Below are 13,250 nucleotides of genomic sequence, written 5' to 3'. Positions count from 1 at the left end.
TTGCAAAACACCTCGTTGTACCAAATTTCAGCAAAATATCAAGGAAATGCTGCCTATGCATTAAACATAAGAAAACAAGACGGGCGGACGGATAGATGGAGAGACCAGCTTAAATCGACTTTGAAGGTGACTCAGAGTTGATTGGTAAAACAAAAAGAACGATCTAGCTTAAATCCTTCTCGCTGTTGCGTACCTCCGCACAAACTTAACACACTCTTGTACCACAAGTAGTGCAAGGCACAAAAAATAAATTAAAAATTTAACCTTTGCTTTCCTACGTCTGTCGAAGATGAGGTAAAATCTTTAAAAAATAGTGATTTTTGCCAAACTTTAAACAAAACGGTCCAATTTTTGAACGAAAAAGGTGCTTTCCTCTATAAATGAAAGTTATTTTGAAAAACTTTTTGAAAATATCCTACGGTATTTTCTAGAAAATAAGGTTATGGCTTTTCAAAAATCGTATTTCAAAAAAAACTCATTTCAGTTTTCAAGCCAAGCCAAGTTTTTGACCATTCAAACTTTTGCCCCGTCCACTATTGCTTTTTTCCATAGCCATATTTGACTATTGATTGGAGGAATGATTTAAAGCAATAAAAAAAAAAAAAATAGTTTTTTAAAAAAATTACGGTAACTACCCGAGAAGTGCTACTGTAAATAGCCCGACAAATTCTGCTCGGTAGTTCATTTCGAAAACCGCCAATATCTCCTTTATATATATCAAAATCTTGTATAACAAAATTTACTTAATAACGTGTGAAGAAGAAACGGTACAACAACTTGGTGATTTACTCACTTTACGGTGTTGAGGAGAACTAGGAAAAGGTTCAATACTTTTTTCGACCCTAAACAAGTCATAAGGTTCCTTTTCGAAAGTTAATTTAGCTTACAAAGTTAGATGCGTTTAAACTAATTTCAGAAGAAAAGATTTTTTCCTCTCTTTCAAAACCACACTCTCTTCTATACGATTGAATGCAATTCAAAATTTAGACATTTCTTCAATGTAACGCATCTATGAGCCAATACCATTTCTTCAGGAATTTTCTAGATCCCCACTCTCTATACAACGTAGATTTATATCTCAAAATAAAGAATATAAAAATATTTTTTAAGTGTGTTCGTAGTATCTCAGTCTGTGTGCAGCAACGATGATTGGAGACTTCATTCTCCTTGAACTGAGCATTTTTCCTGTCGTAGCCTAAAATACCAAATAAAATTTGCTTTAAAAGCAGCCAAATGTTAGCAATTTGGTTTCGATTAAAACATGCCTTACTTCATGGTTCACTTTATCTTGGTTTAATTACTATTCCTATCCGCCCATGAAAAAACCTTAAAATTCATATACGTAAGCAGATAATTAATTTTCTTTTTTCTTAAAACATTGCGTCATTTTATTCCCTTTTTCCACATAAACTATTTATTGCAAATGATCGAATAGCGTTTTGGATACACAATTGTCCCGCTCCTGCAAGAAATCAAACAATTCCTGCTCGCACGTTTCTTGAGTTTTAGTTTTACTGTTGACGCGGTCATTGCAATCGTTTAAAATGTCGTAAAGCTTAGAAATTTCCCTTTGATTTGTACATTCTTCACGCAAATCCTCCATAGGATCTTTTAATTCCTCTTCTTCCGGCTCTTCTTCGGAGTCTTCTTCCGGCTCTTCTCCTTCTTCTTCGCCTGGTTCATCCGCATGAATTTGGCCTATTGAAAACCATTCACGTATCGTTTGGAAAACATTCATTTTTACCACAAAAGTACGAGTTGTGTTTGCGAAAACTTCCTTCTTACAATTAATTATAATTAAGTTACTCTCCATGTCTACATATATATATATATATATACATAAAAAACAATTTCAAAGGCTGCTTTGATTTTTGAAGAAAAAAAAATGCACAATGAGAAAGGGAGAATGTGTGGGCGAAATTTATTAAATCGATTCAAGGTCGTTTTACAGTTCTCGACAATTACGTACTCTTTGTAATGAGCAAAGAGTTAACGATTGTCGGTAAATATATTTTTATACCTTACACCGCTTGTGGTACAATGGTACAATGCGTGGATGTATACAACACCCAGAAGGATTTGAGGTGTACCCGTCTGTTATTATTCCGGATGTAAGGCTGTCTGTTCGTGTTGTGTTTAACCCATGTCTTGATTAGACTTAGTATAACGAAATGTTGGGCTTAAGGATGAATGCTACTAAAAACGGTTTGGTTCGGATCATTTTTTCAACAACTTTCCTTGTAACAATTTATTTTAAAAAGCTTTTCTATAAGTAACTGTATAAAGCAAAGTGGTTTAGATGTTGAACGGTGAGCTTTGGCCTACTGCAGTGTCTTTCCTTGTTCTTATCACCGAATGAAAAAATCTTGCGATTGTCAAACCGCTTTGAAGTAACAGGTTGCAGTTACGAATGAATGGAAAACCATAAGCGACCTCAGAATTTTACTTGCATTAAGAACGTGCAGACTTTATGACTCTATGACGCTGATTATTTATGGAAATCGTAAACGGATAAGAAAATTCTTTGCCCGTTATTGTTATTTGTTGCTATACAACTTGTTAATTTATAATTCACTCACTATCTATGAGCATTAGTTTTTTTTAAATACGTTCTTCAGGCACATATCTTTTCTGGCCACATGCCGCTCATCTGTATAGAAAAAGTTAAAACTGCTTTAAGGTATCATGCTGCAGATGCGTATGTCGGTGAAAATATTTCAAGTTCAGTCCAACACTATTTGTCCTCCATATATGTTGAGCTTCTATGTTATAATAATGAAACCATTGAATTGGTTACTCAAAATAATTGCCAATATTGTTCTTGTGCCTGATAGCAAATCTGCCCTACAACCATTCCATCTTCTTATATGAACTAACTTTCATTTTTCGTTTGGGTGCCCTACCGTTTTGATCTCTGCCTCTTTCACTCTCTCTCGCACTAGCTCTTTTACTTTCTTTTGTTTCGGCTCATTACTAAACCCCCTACACCACTTCGCTTAATGCAGTTATTCATATAACGACGGTTAAAAGTAAAGTACAGTATATGGGAAGTGGTAGTGCTCTCGTTCTTTGTGTATAACACGTCGTTGTAGCAAATACCATTACAATATCTCAAAAATTGCGACCTATGGCTTGAACACAAGAAAATAAGACGGGCGGATGATCAGAGAGAGCTAAATCGATTCGAAAAGTGCTTCTGAGCCATTCTGGACATAGCATATATCCACACATCTTATACCACAAGGTATGTACGGTACAAATGGCCCATAAATGTTGCTGATTGCCCTCAAAAGTAACTCACGATTTTTAGAGACATTTTGTTCTCCCACATATCGGAACAGAGAATTTCGTGTTGATGCAAGAGAAATAGATGGAATTGTTCTTGTTACATGCCAAGTATTACTTTAATTTCGTATGAATCTACCGTCTTCTGAGAAGCCCTTTGACGCCTCTGCGAAATTGAAGTTTTGCATGGTCTTCTTACTGAACACACATATCAGTTACTATTCGTGAAAAGATAATATTTGCAGCGGCCCTGCCCGTCGTCGCTTAGGATTAATGTCTCATTTTGTAATCTCTTTTCAATAATCTATCGCTTTATTAAGCATCATCACGAATCGTTAAAAAGCCGATATAGTAGAAGGAAAAAATTTATTTTCAAACAGGGTTTGTCAATTTGTTTGCTTTCCTCGCGGTTATGAGCATTTAGCAATCCCTAGAGGCTAGGAAGAAACGTCCTTCGCTTCCAGCAAATTTGTCACCTACCAAGTTCTACTCAACAAGGAAGCCAGCGACAGCGCTGCTGTTTTAATTGAAGAACTAAGAGAAAAACTAACAAGTGAAAAAGTTGTAGTCAGCGGAGGCCGAATCTCACACACCCATGACTACGTTTTCCGCATTCGACTCTTAAAGTTCTTTTATTTGATACCCATATCGCTGGTATTATTAAGGAAAAATTAATCGCGGTATCTACTAAAATGAAGCCATTTTTAGGCAGTAGATATATCTTCATTTAAGGAGTATACAAAATACTTTTAAACATTCGGTCTTAGTTGCCTTACGATAAATAAGCATAACATTTCAAAAAAGTGAAAACAACACTATTTAACCACTAGTAACCTTGTGTGGGCATGGCGGAAGTTTTTCATTTTTAGAGCAAATGTGGAAAATTTCGTGCAGAAACTTCCAATGCTTCTACCAAATTTGAATTTGATGTCCTTATTTTTGTGACCGGCGTGTACCAACAACACAAATGACACAGACGGACGGACATGGCTAAATCAATTTAGAATTTCACGCTGATCATGAATATATCTACTTTAGAGATTTATGTACTAAGGATTCCTTTCGGATATCAGGAATAATTAGAGGAAGACATAGTTGGTAAAAAAATCAAGAAGCTACAAAATCAAACAGTTTACACTTGTTCAATTTAATAGAGGTTGTTATAAATGAATTGTAGAATTCTAAAAATTGATATCAAATTCACGAGACTTTCAGGGACTTGATAAGCTGAAACCTCTGATGCCTCTCGGGAATCTTTCGTAGGCCTCAGTTTTATAATTTGGTCAGCGCTCTCTCATCTCCCTGCGTTCATAAACGAAAATATGAAAAAATCCCAGAAATCCCATAGGATCAAAAGTCTTATTTATAGTCAAAGAATCTACTTGTCGCCCCAAACACCAAACAAACAAATAAACCTACAAGCAAAAATGTTTTATGTGAGAACACGGGTGCGTATGTTTATTCACTTATACATAGCGAGAATGTATAGAAGCGAAACACATGCTTCAGAATTTATAAAATTTCAAATTTTTAGTTTCTGAGCTTTGATCGTCTGCACATATTCGATAGTTAGGATTTCCGGCCTCGACCAACCCGTTTAGTCTTCATGCGTTTAGCCTTGCCTTTCTCAATTACAGACTTTTGCGATGCAATTTTGGTCAATGACCTCTTTTTTCTTGCTACATTTCTAAACCAACGTCGTATGACTGCCACGGCTCGTGCAAATTTAAATACATCAACCCGGGCGCCATAATAATTCATGTCTTTCTTAATAACCAGTTCATAATGTAAATTCTTTACACGTTTACATTCATCTGCAAGGTTTTTCGTGCGTTTCTTCATTGTTTTATACGTTTCCGACAGCGAAATTGCTTCAGACACCTTCTCAAGCATCATATTATCATATTTTTCGATCAAACTTTCTAGACTTATGGTAAGCTTGCTTCTGAAAAATGCCATATGAAAAACTTTACAATTAATATCTTTGTTCAGGCATGAAACGTTGTTTTTGAAAGTTGTCTCACTCTTCCCTTTTTAATGAACTTGAGACAATTTTCAAGAAAAAAAAGCGATCCATTACTAAAGAATATTTTTTAGATATGTACCGTTCAGCTGCGGCGATCTTCTCTGCCTGCAAATTCTGACGCAATGTTGTCTCGTAAGAGTTTTTCGCGACTTGGTTTTGATCTTCCAACTCTTTTTCCTTTAAGGCGTAAAGTTGTCGTGTTTTCTTTATATTTCTTGTAATAGAATACCTAAAAGAAATAATGTTGGGTCGTGTGTGAAAAATTAATATCAATGGTAAAGAAGGTCATCGTTTTTTTTTTTTTTTGAGAACGTACGTTTCCGTTTGAAAATTGGTCGCCAAGATAAACGCTTGAGTTTGTAGTCGTTTTCCTAAGCGATGCACTACAACTTCTCGAGCGATCTTCTTCCAAAATGTTGACACTTTCCGGCCTTCTAATTTTTGTTCGAGATCTGTTAAAATAAATTCTCGACATGTCAGTTTTTCTCAACTCTTCGCAAATTTTTTAGAGATTGTTTTACATTTAGTTTCGGCTATCATATCTTCACTTTTGTCATAAAATTCATTTGCTTTTTGTTGAATTTCCAGCTCTTGAAAAGGTCCTCGGCAAAAACGAATTCGGGCTATTTGGAGTGTAAGCTCTAAACATTTGAGTAATTTTAATTCGCCCGGGCTTAGATTATCAAACCATCTTTTAGGTAAATACTTAAGCATCTCATGATTTATCAGAATTGTCTCAATAATTTTGTCCGAATCTCGATTTATATATTTGGGTATGTCATATTCTCCCTTATCCTATCATAGTTAAAAGGGGGATTTTTTTTTATATTTAGAACTAACACATGCACCCATTATAATACTACGTACTTTGTTTGCGTGGAAGTCTTCAATTAAGTCTGAGACAAATTCATATTTAGTGCCCGATAAACATGTTTTCAACTTTTGATAATTTTCAACAATTATTGGCAGTAAGAGTGCAAGTTTCGCTTTCTGCATAAATTCCGTTATTATAATAAAGAATGCTTTCGTTCTGACTTGCCTCTTATCTGCAGAAGATGGGCAAAATAATATTAATTACATAACTCTTCTCTCATTTGATTTGATTTGAAAATATAACATACCCGCTAAAGATTTCTTGCGTAATTCTTCGTCACACTTCGCTTTAAGTGTTCTGTTCATTTTAAATGTATTTGCCTGCTGCTCGCTATGTTATAAAATATTCACCCTTGGTATTATAAAAATAAACTGATAACAAAATAACACGTTTGCGTTAAAAACCGACGATACGTACAAACGAATATTTACATATGAATCAAAATTCTTCAAAAAACTATTGACGTAAATAAAATATGTGAAAACAAAAGAAATGCTATATTGAATCCATTGTCTGGGGCACACAGTAGAATTTTGAAATCGCTGTATGTTAGGCCGTCGGTATTGCTAAAGTCAATTACGTTATATAGTGTTATAGTGTTATAGAGTTAGATATTTAGATTAAAGTGTCTCATGTCTGGATTTACCTTAAAGTTAAAGCCTATCTGCTGATGTTGGATATAACAAAGTCTAAGAAAAATGCACACATTTGTTGGTTTAAGCCGCAGCCCACTAAACTTGGAGAAACACATTACAAAACAGGTAAAAACTCTTTAATGGCCCGGGGGCCACCATTAAATATCTTACTTTACCTTACAATTATTCATGTGACCACTATTCAGAATAAGCAGTTATATGGGAAAAAGTTGTCCGATCTGAACCATTTTCAATCGAGTTCATCCTTGGGACAACGTACATCAATGTGGAGTTTGTCTTGGGACAACATACATCAATGTACCGAATGTCGTCGAACTATCTCGAAAGTTGCAGCCTGTAGTTTGAACACAACCAAACAAAATAGAAGAACATACGGACAGACAAGCTTCAATCGATTTAAAAAATGATTCTGGGACGATTGGCATAGTCAAAAGTGGATCCATATCAAGTCTTTCTTCGTCTTCTAAATTACCCTCTTACACTTTTAGAAGGAGAACTTTACTTCGCCATACCACTAAACAAAATGAAAGACTAGTAAAAACACTGTAGTGGGACAGGGTCCATCATTAGCAACTCTACGCCATTTCGTTTGATGCGTTTATTTGAAAATAACGGCTTTCATTGAAAGTGATCGAAAAAATTATCCGATCCGAACCATTTTGAATCGTTTTCGTCTTTGGGCCAAAATACATCAGCGGACTAAAAGGTGTAATAAAATATGGGTGTTGTACAACAAGTGGTGTAGGTTAATATACACGAATAAATTCGGGAAAAGCTAGTAGAAATAGTTGCCTGTTAAGCAAAATTTTTAAACAAATAGGTTCCATGATTTATTTCAAATATTGTAATAATCATGTTATAAGGAAGGATGGAAGAATTAAGTTATCGTGTTCCTGTATTCCTGATCCTGCGATAGAATGATATGATCATACATTTCTACATATGCGAACCCATATATATATATATATATATACATATATATATATATATATACATATAGTACATATTATATATATATATATATATATATATGCATGTATATGTATATACGTATATACAGAGTGCATATATTGTATTTTATTAAAAAATATTTCTATATATAATACAAAGTACGTAGCGACGCTTAATAAAATTAAATAGATCCTGTAACTCATAGAAATTTCCATCACTTTCTCTTTACTTTCTTTCTTTTAATGCCTACGTCAGCCGTTTTAGTATTTTTTCCTTGTGACCTAACATCTTTTAAGGCGGCTTTTTTACGCCTCTTCAATAAGTGTTTATACCAATATGTTAATATTTTAACTGCTCCTGTTACGATTCTGAATCGGCTCCATCGTTTGTCTCTACTCATAAGCTCATTATATATTTCTTCCGCCCGATTGAACTCAATTTGAAATTCATCGACGTCTTTCTGCAATTTTTCGCATCGATTGTTCAAGACAATTTCTTCCTGCATTTTCCGAAGCAGCATTTGATCATATTCCTTAAACAGTGCCTGCATTTCAAACATTTGTTTATTGCTGTCAATATATTTTTGAAAAAAAAAGAGAAAGAAGAAGATAGGAGACTTAGTCAGGTAATAAGACGACAATAGGATATTGCTGTGTTTAATACAATTGAGCTCTTGCGCCCTTCTCAAGTCCCACATTTTTTTTCACGTTCCCTTCATACAGAGATCTTTCGGCTTTCAATTTTTCTACTAAATCTTTTTCGGTAATTGCGTGATATTGTCGTACTTTGAAAATTTCCTCATCGGTATCAATTCTAGGAGAATGTGAAATAAATGATGTGAAAGAATTATTAAACAAATAGAAACATTTTAAAAGATTACTCGGCCTTTTCTATATCGTCATAAGGAGGCATTTTTACGTAACGAGGTTCTGGCGGTTGTACAACGTTTTGCTTTGATTTCATTTCCTCAATTTCTCTTCGCGTTTCTGTCGATTACGTTTTGGTGGGTGTGTTACTTTTACTAGCATCTTTATAATTTTTTTATTATTTACTTACTTTCTATATAGTTCTTTAAATCTTCGTTATTATGCTGCGTTTGATTTATATTCGATTTCATTTCCATTGCTGCTAAAGATGTTTTTGAAAGATTACCGCCGGCAATATTCTTTATAATCTCAAGATAGCTAAGTAGCTTTAATTGATTTTGATTAAGATATTTAACTACTTTAGGTATATAACGAAGAATTCCGCTATTGTTTATGAAATAATCGATGAGGCTGTTAGTAGCTCTATCTGGATACGTGGGTATTTCTTCTTGAGGACCTTCCCCCTAATATTTAATTTAATGTTTTTCAGTTGAACAGAATATTTATTTAATATTGAGAAGCGTTGAGTTAACCTTATCTCTGAGAAAATCATTAATTATCTCTATGGCTTGTTCGTATTTGCTATTCTTTAAACATTGGCAAATTGTTTGGGGATTTTCCAAAATTTCCGGGATGAGTAAAGCAATTTTGAGATTTTCACTAAGCGCTTCAATTAAATCACACAAAGTTTCCTCTATACGCATGTGAAAAAGGTGAAAATGTATAGCAAATCTTCTTAGAAGGTTAACAGCAACCGAAGCAACCTACCGCGTTTCTTCCAATTGAACGACGGCTTTTCATCTGTTCCAACCCAACGAACTGAATTATAGCTTTTCTTCATTGCGAATTTTTTGTCGCTATGTGAACACGTTAACGTTAATAACAACAAAAATTAACTGAAAACAAAATAAAATAAAGAAAACCTAACAACTGAATCACAATTCTATCAAAAACCATTTATGAAAACGAAAAATGAAAGCACGAAGAAAGCTATTTGATATCTTGTGTTAGTACAGTGGAACTTCTAATCTTATGACATGTAACTACCAAAGTATAATACGGTACACATGTACACATTATCTAAATTTCCCCATGCGGAAATAAACAGGTTATGTCCTGTCGAATTCGATTGAAGTTTTCAGTCGCTTATCAAAGCGATGATGATCTTGGAATTCAGACAAACGCTTGCACTCGACGCAAGCTCCTTTCGATATGCGTCGTCTTTTAAGACACGGTTTCCACACATCGTACACATTTCCACAAAGTCCACTTGAAAAACTTACTTTGTTTCGCGAATAAATTACGATAAGTGTTCCCGTAGAATGTCTGCCTTGAAGAATGTTTTTGTAAAATTCCGCATGCCATCAAGTGAACAATGCTCTATTTGATTAATATACACGTGAGAGGAGAAATAACACGACGTTATGATAACATGACATCGTGTTCACACAGTATGAGAAGAAGAAGACAAGAATTAGCATGCATAAAGGCATTAATATACGCGATAAAATACGATATACATATATACGACATGCGAAATCAAAACTCTACGGAACTTAGCCGTATTGTGTTTCGCTCTTATGCACGTGCGGCTTTTGGGGTAACTTTGAATGAAACTGAAACGCGGTGTTCGAACTAGGCACGATTCTTCTTAGGACTAAATACAAAGCTCGAAGCGATAATATGAAAGGGGATACAAGTTTACAGTCAGCTAGAAGGGACCGTTCAACACCTTAGCCCATGTCGAAAATGCTTTTGCGGCTCAATTCGTTTTTAACGGCCGTGCGTACGCAAGGAGTCTTTGTTAATTTTTTGATTGTTTCATTTGCATCATTTGCGTTTCAAAAAAAAAACTCTACCTTAACTAGCTGTTTTGTGCTAGCACGTATGTGCGAGACACACATTAACCATAACCAAACGCAATAAAGTAAATGTTTAATAAACAAATACCTGAATAATCCAGAATAGAATAAGACACAAATCATTTATTAGTACGTGCTTGCATGTATTTTGATCAACGACAGATGTCATTGAATATGATAAAGTACAGTAATACGAGGCATCAATGCACGCAACCGTTGAATTCGATAATTTCGACCTATCTCTACATAAAATAACAGTTTTCCATTTAGGATTATTGAGTTATTCAGAGGTCATGTAACGCATTTTCGACATTTATCACTTTTGTTGTTTGATTTGCAGTCTGCGGAATGAAATCTGCTGTCGAAGCCCATCAAACACTTTTAGAAACTTATGGTGATGCTGCGGCATCGTGTCCCATCTATTAGCTTCGGTTTCAACGGTTTAAAAGCGCTGATTTCGCGACAAATGGACAAAAAAGCTGACCTGAGGACCAAAAAAATTGGAAGACAATGACTTGCAATAGTTAATGGACGAGAACCCTCAAAGAACTTTCAAATAGCTTTACAGTCTATTGGTTACCACTTTAGATCAATGCTGAAGAAGTGCTAAAATGTATCGCTGCCGAACCAATACAGTATCGGCTTGTTGCTAGAGAGGTAGGAAAATGTTGTAGAAAATGATGGAAAGTACTTTGATTAACATATATTGCACCAGTTTTTCCCAATCAATGCCTTGTTCAAGTGAAAAAAATGATCAGAATACCGGCAAGCTTCTAATACTATTTGGATATTTATACGTAACCCATGATGCGCACTTGGCTACTCTAGCCAAGTAGGTAAAGGATCCTGGCTAACAGCTAAATGACGCGAGCACAAAATTCCAAGTGTGGTATAGTTTTCAACACAGGCGAGTATGTGATGTAAATTATTCGATAGACTTTATATCGTTACCTTCTAAATTTGTTAACAAAGAATATGGACAAGATATAAATAAATAATGTGTGACCCTTTTTAAAAATAGTCTAATTGCATTTCTGTGAAATAAAATTCCATGGTTCCGACATGGGTCAATACTATTCATAAATAATTTAGTATAGAATTCAAAGAAGAAAAAAATTTAGCATTTACTAGCTACCATAGTTTTAATAACGATCATCATGATCTGTGCAAATAAGCTTACCTGAGTGTGCAACTGGGAAAAGCTACGCTCCGACGCATCTCGGATTAAGAGATTGTCATGTCAGGTATTCTAGTTTCAATACGTAAAGCTGCCTTTGCATGTCCGTATAGTCGGTTTCTATAACGAATTCTACTGCGAAGTGCCTCGTAGGTGCTTAGGCGTCAGAAACGGAGCCCGCATTTTGGACAGGAAGTATGCAGTTGATTGAAAGTTTGAAACAGAGATATGTTGAAGAACTGTGCGCACAATTTTTATATAATGATGACCGCAGCCGTGCAAATGGGATTGTTACGTTTTGTTTATAGTTACCCCGCCCTATTTCATCCAGTTGTAGTGCATTCGCTAGGGCTTCGCTAGGCTTTCACCTGCCGGGAAAGTCAGGAACAGAGCAGTAGGACAGACGATATTTTCTTGTTTCTGTCAATCAGGTATGCGCGTGTTTAGCAGGTCCGTTTTGTTGACATGACGATGGGATCAGTCAGCTAATTATAAATATACATACTCGGCACTATATAGTATAACAATTTTTGAATTCACATACGCTCACAAAATATTTCGAGAACTGAAACATTTCTATTTGGGTGTTCTACACAGATTCCTAGATATGTTTGTTAGTGCGGTTATCTAGCCTACCTTAAAAGAAGAAATGAATGCCATCCTATTCCGAATTTTAACGAGTGGGCTCATTTTGCTAGTAAAGTACACGTACCAGATGATCTAAACGTCATATCCAGCGTCTTTCCAGACTGTCCGTCGCTACGTCTGCGTAATCAGCGCTTTCCGACTCTGCCGCCTATTGTGTGTAAGGAGTTTTTTTTTGTAATTCCTGCTCTTTCCCTGCACTTATGTACACAGGACGGCAATTATATTTTAGATAGCCCACACATATAGCGCAAGTAATCGTTAGGCCTTTTAACGCTATATTTACCATACTTGACGTAGAACATGCAAGCATTGAAACTTGTCCTGCAGCCGGCAGACTTTGAATTCCGCAAGGAAGAAAACGCAAAGTGTATACCTCGCGTCGCCTTATGAAAGCAAATAAACGGTCAGTTCAAATGATAAAATTGAAAATGCTTATAAGTCAAGCCTAAGAAGTACATCTCGCCATTTATTATTTCTAAAAGAACCCTTGTCAGATTATAATAATCTCCTTATAAAAACGTCTTGAGAACCTTAATAGCTGCCTTAGGCGTGGACAAGTGTACATATGTACATACATCATCTCATTAAGAAATATGAGTTTTACTTCTTTTTTTTCTTGGCAGCCTTCTTGCCTGTCGCCTCCTTACCAACTAAATTTGCTTTTGCCATTTTACGCCGTATATTTCTAAACCAAATCTGTATCTTCTTGGCTGCATGCTTCCTTCTGAAATCATGAGCTTTCATTTCAACTATGCGTTGATATTCTTCCTCCTTCTTCACTACCAACTCAATGTATATTTGCTCTTCCCGATTGTATTCAGGCTGAAAGTCGTCCAACTCTTGTTGCAGCTTCTCGATGGCTTCATCCAATAGAATTTCTTCATTGAATTTCTCAAACATCACTT

General features: G+C 35.3%; 2 protein-coding genes across 2 annotated transcripts; both read right to left on the bottom strand.

Annotated features, from left to right (window-relative positions):
• Positions 1–1,414: 1,414 nt before the first annotated feature.
• LOC119635874 (cytochrome b-c1 complex subunit 6, mitochondrial-like) lies at positions 1,415–1,738 on the bottom strand. Its single transcript, XM_038030890.1, has one exon. The coding sequence runs from the start codon at positions 1,736–1,738 to the stop codon at positions 1,415–1,417; it is 324 nt and encodes a 107-aa protein (XP_037886818.1).
• Positions 1,739–4,854: 3,116 nt separating this feature from the next.
• On the bottom strand, positions 4,855–6,490 carry LOC119635873. The gene is made up of 6 exons (XM_038030889.1): positions 6,433–6,490; positions 6,179–6,357; positions 5,833–6,106; positions 5,628–5,763; positions 5,391–5,540; positions 4,855–5,230 (listed from the first exon to the last, which is right to left on the bottom strand). The coding sequence occupies exons 1-6, from the start codon at positions 6,488–6,490 to the stop codon at positions 4,855–4,857; spliced, it is 1,173 nt and encodes a 390-aa protein (XP_037886817.1).
• Between the last annotated feature and the right edge of the window lie 6,760 nt (positions 6,491–13,250).

The sequence above is a fragment of the Glossina fuscipes genome, unplaced genomic scaffold (assembly GCF_014805625.2).
Source record: "Glossina fuscipes isolate IAEA_lab_2018 unplaced genomic scaffold, Yale_Gfus_2 27, whole genome shotgun sequence".
Taxonomy (NCBI): domain Eukaryota; kingdom Metazoa; phylum Arthropoda; class Insecta; order Diptera; family Glossinidae; genus Glossina; species Glossina fuscipes.
This window is presented reverse-complemented; position numbering and strand designations above follow the sequence as displayed.

Coding starts and splice junctions, on each gene's coding strand:
- LOC119635874 (XM_038030890.1), bottom strand. CDS start 1,738: ATGAATGTTTTCCAAACGATACGTGAATGGTTTTCAATAGGCCAAATT.
- LOC119635873 (XM_038030889.1), bottom strand. CDS start 6,490: ATGAACAGAACACTTAAAGCGAAGTGTGACGAAGAATTACGCAAGAAA. Junction 6,358..6,432: donor ACGCAAGAAATCTTTAGCGG/GTATGTTATATT, acceptor CATCTTCTGCAG/ATAAGAGGCAAGTCAGAACG. Junction 6,107..6,178: donor AAGACTTCCACGCAAACAAA/GTACGTAGTATT, acceptor TAACTATGATAG/GATAAGGGAGAATATGACAT.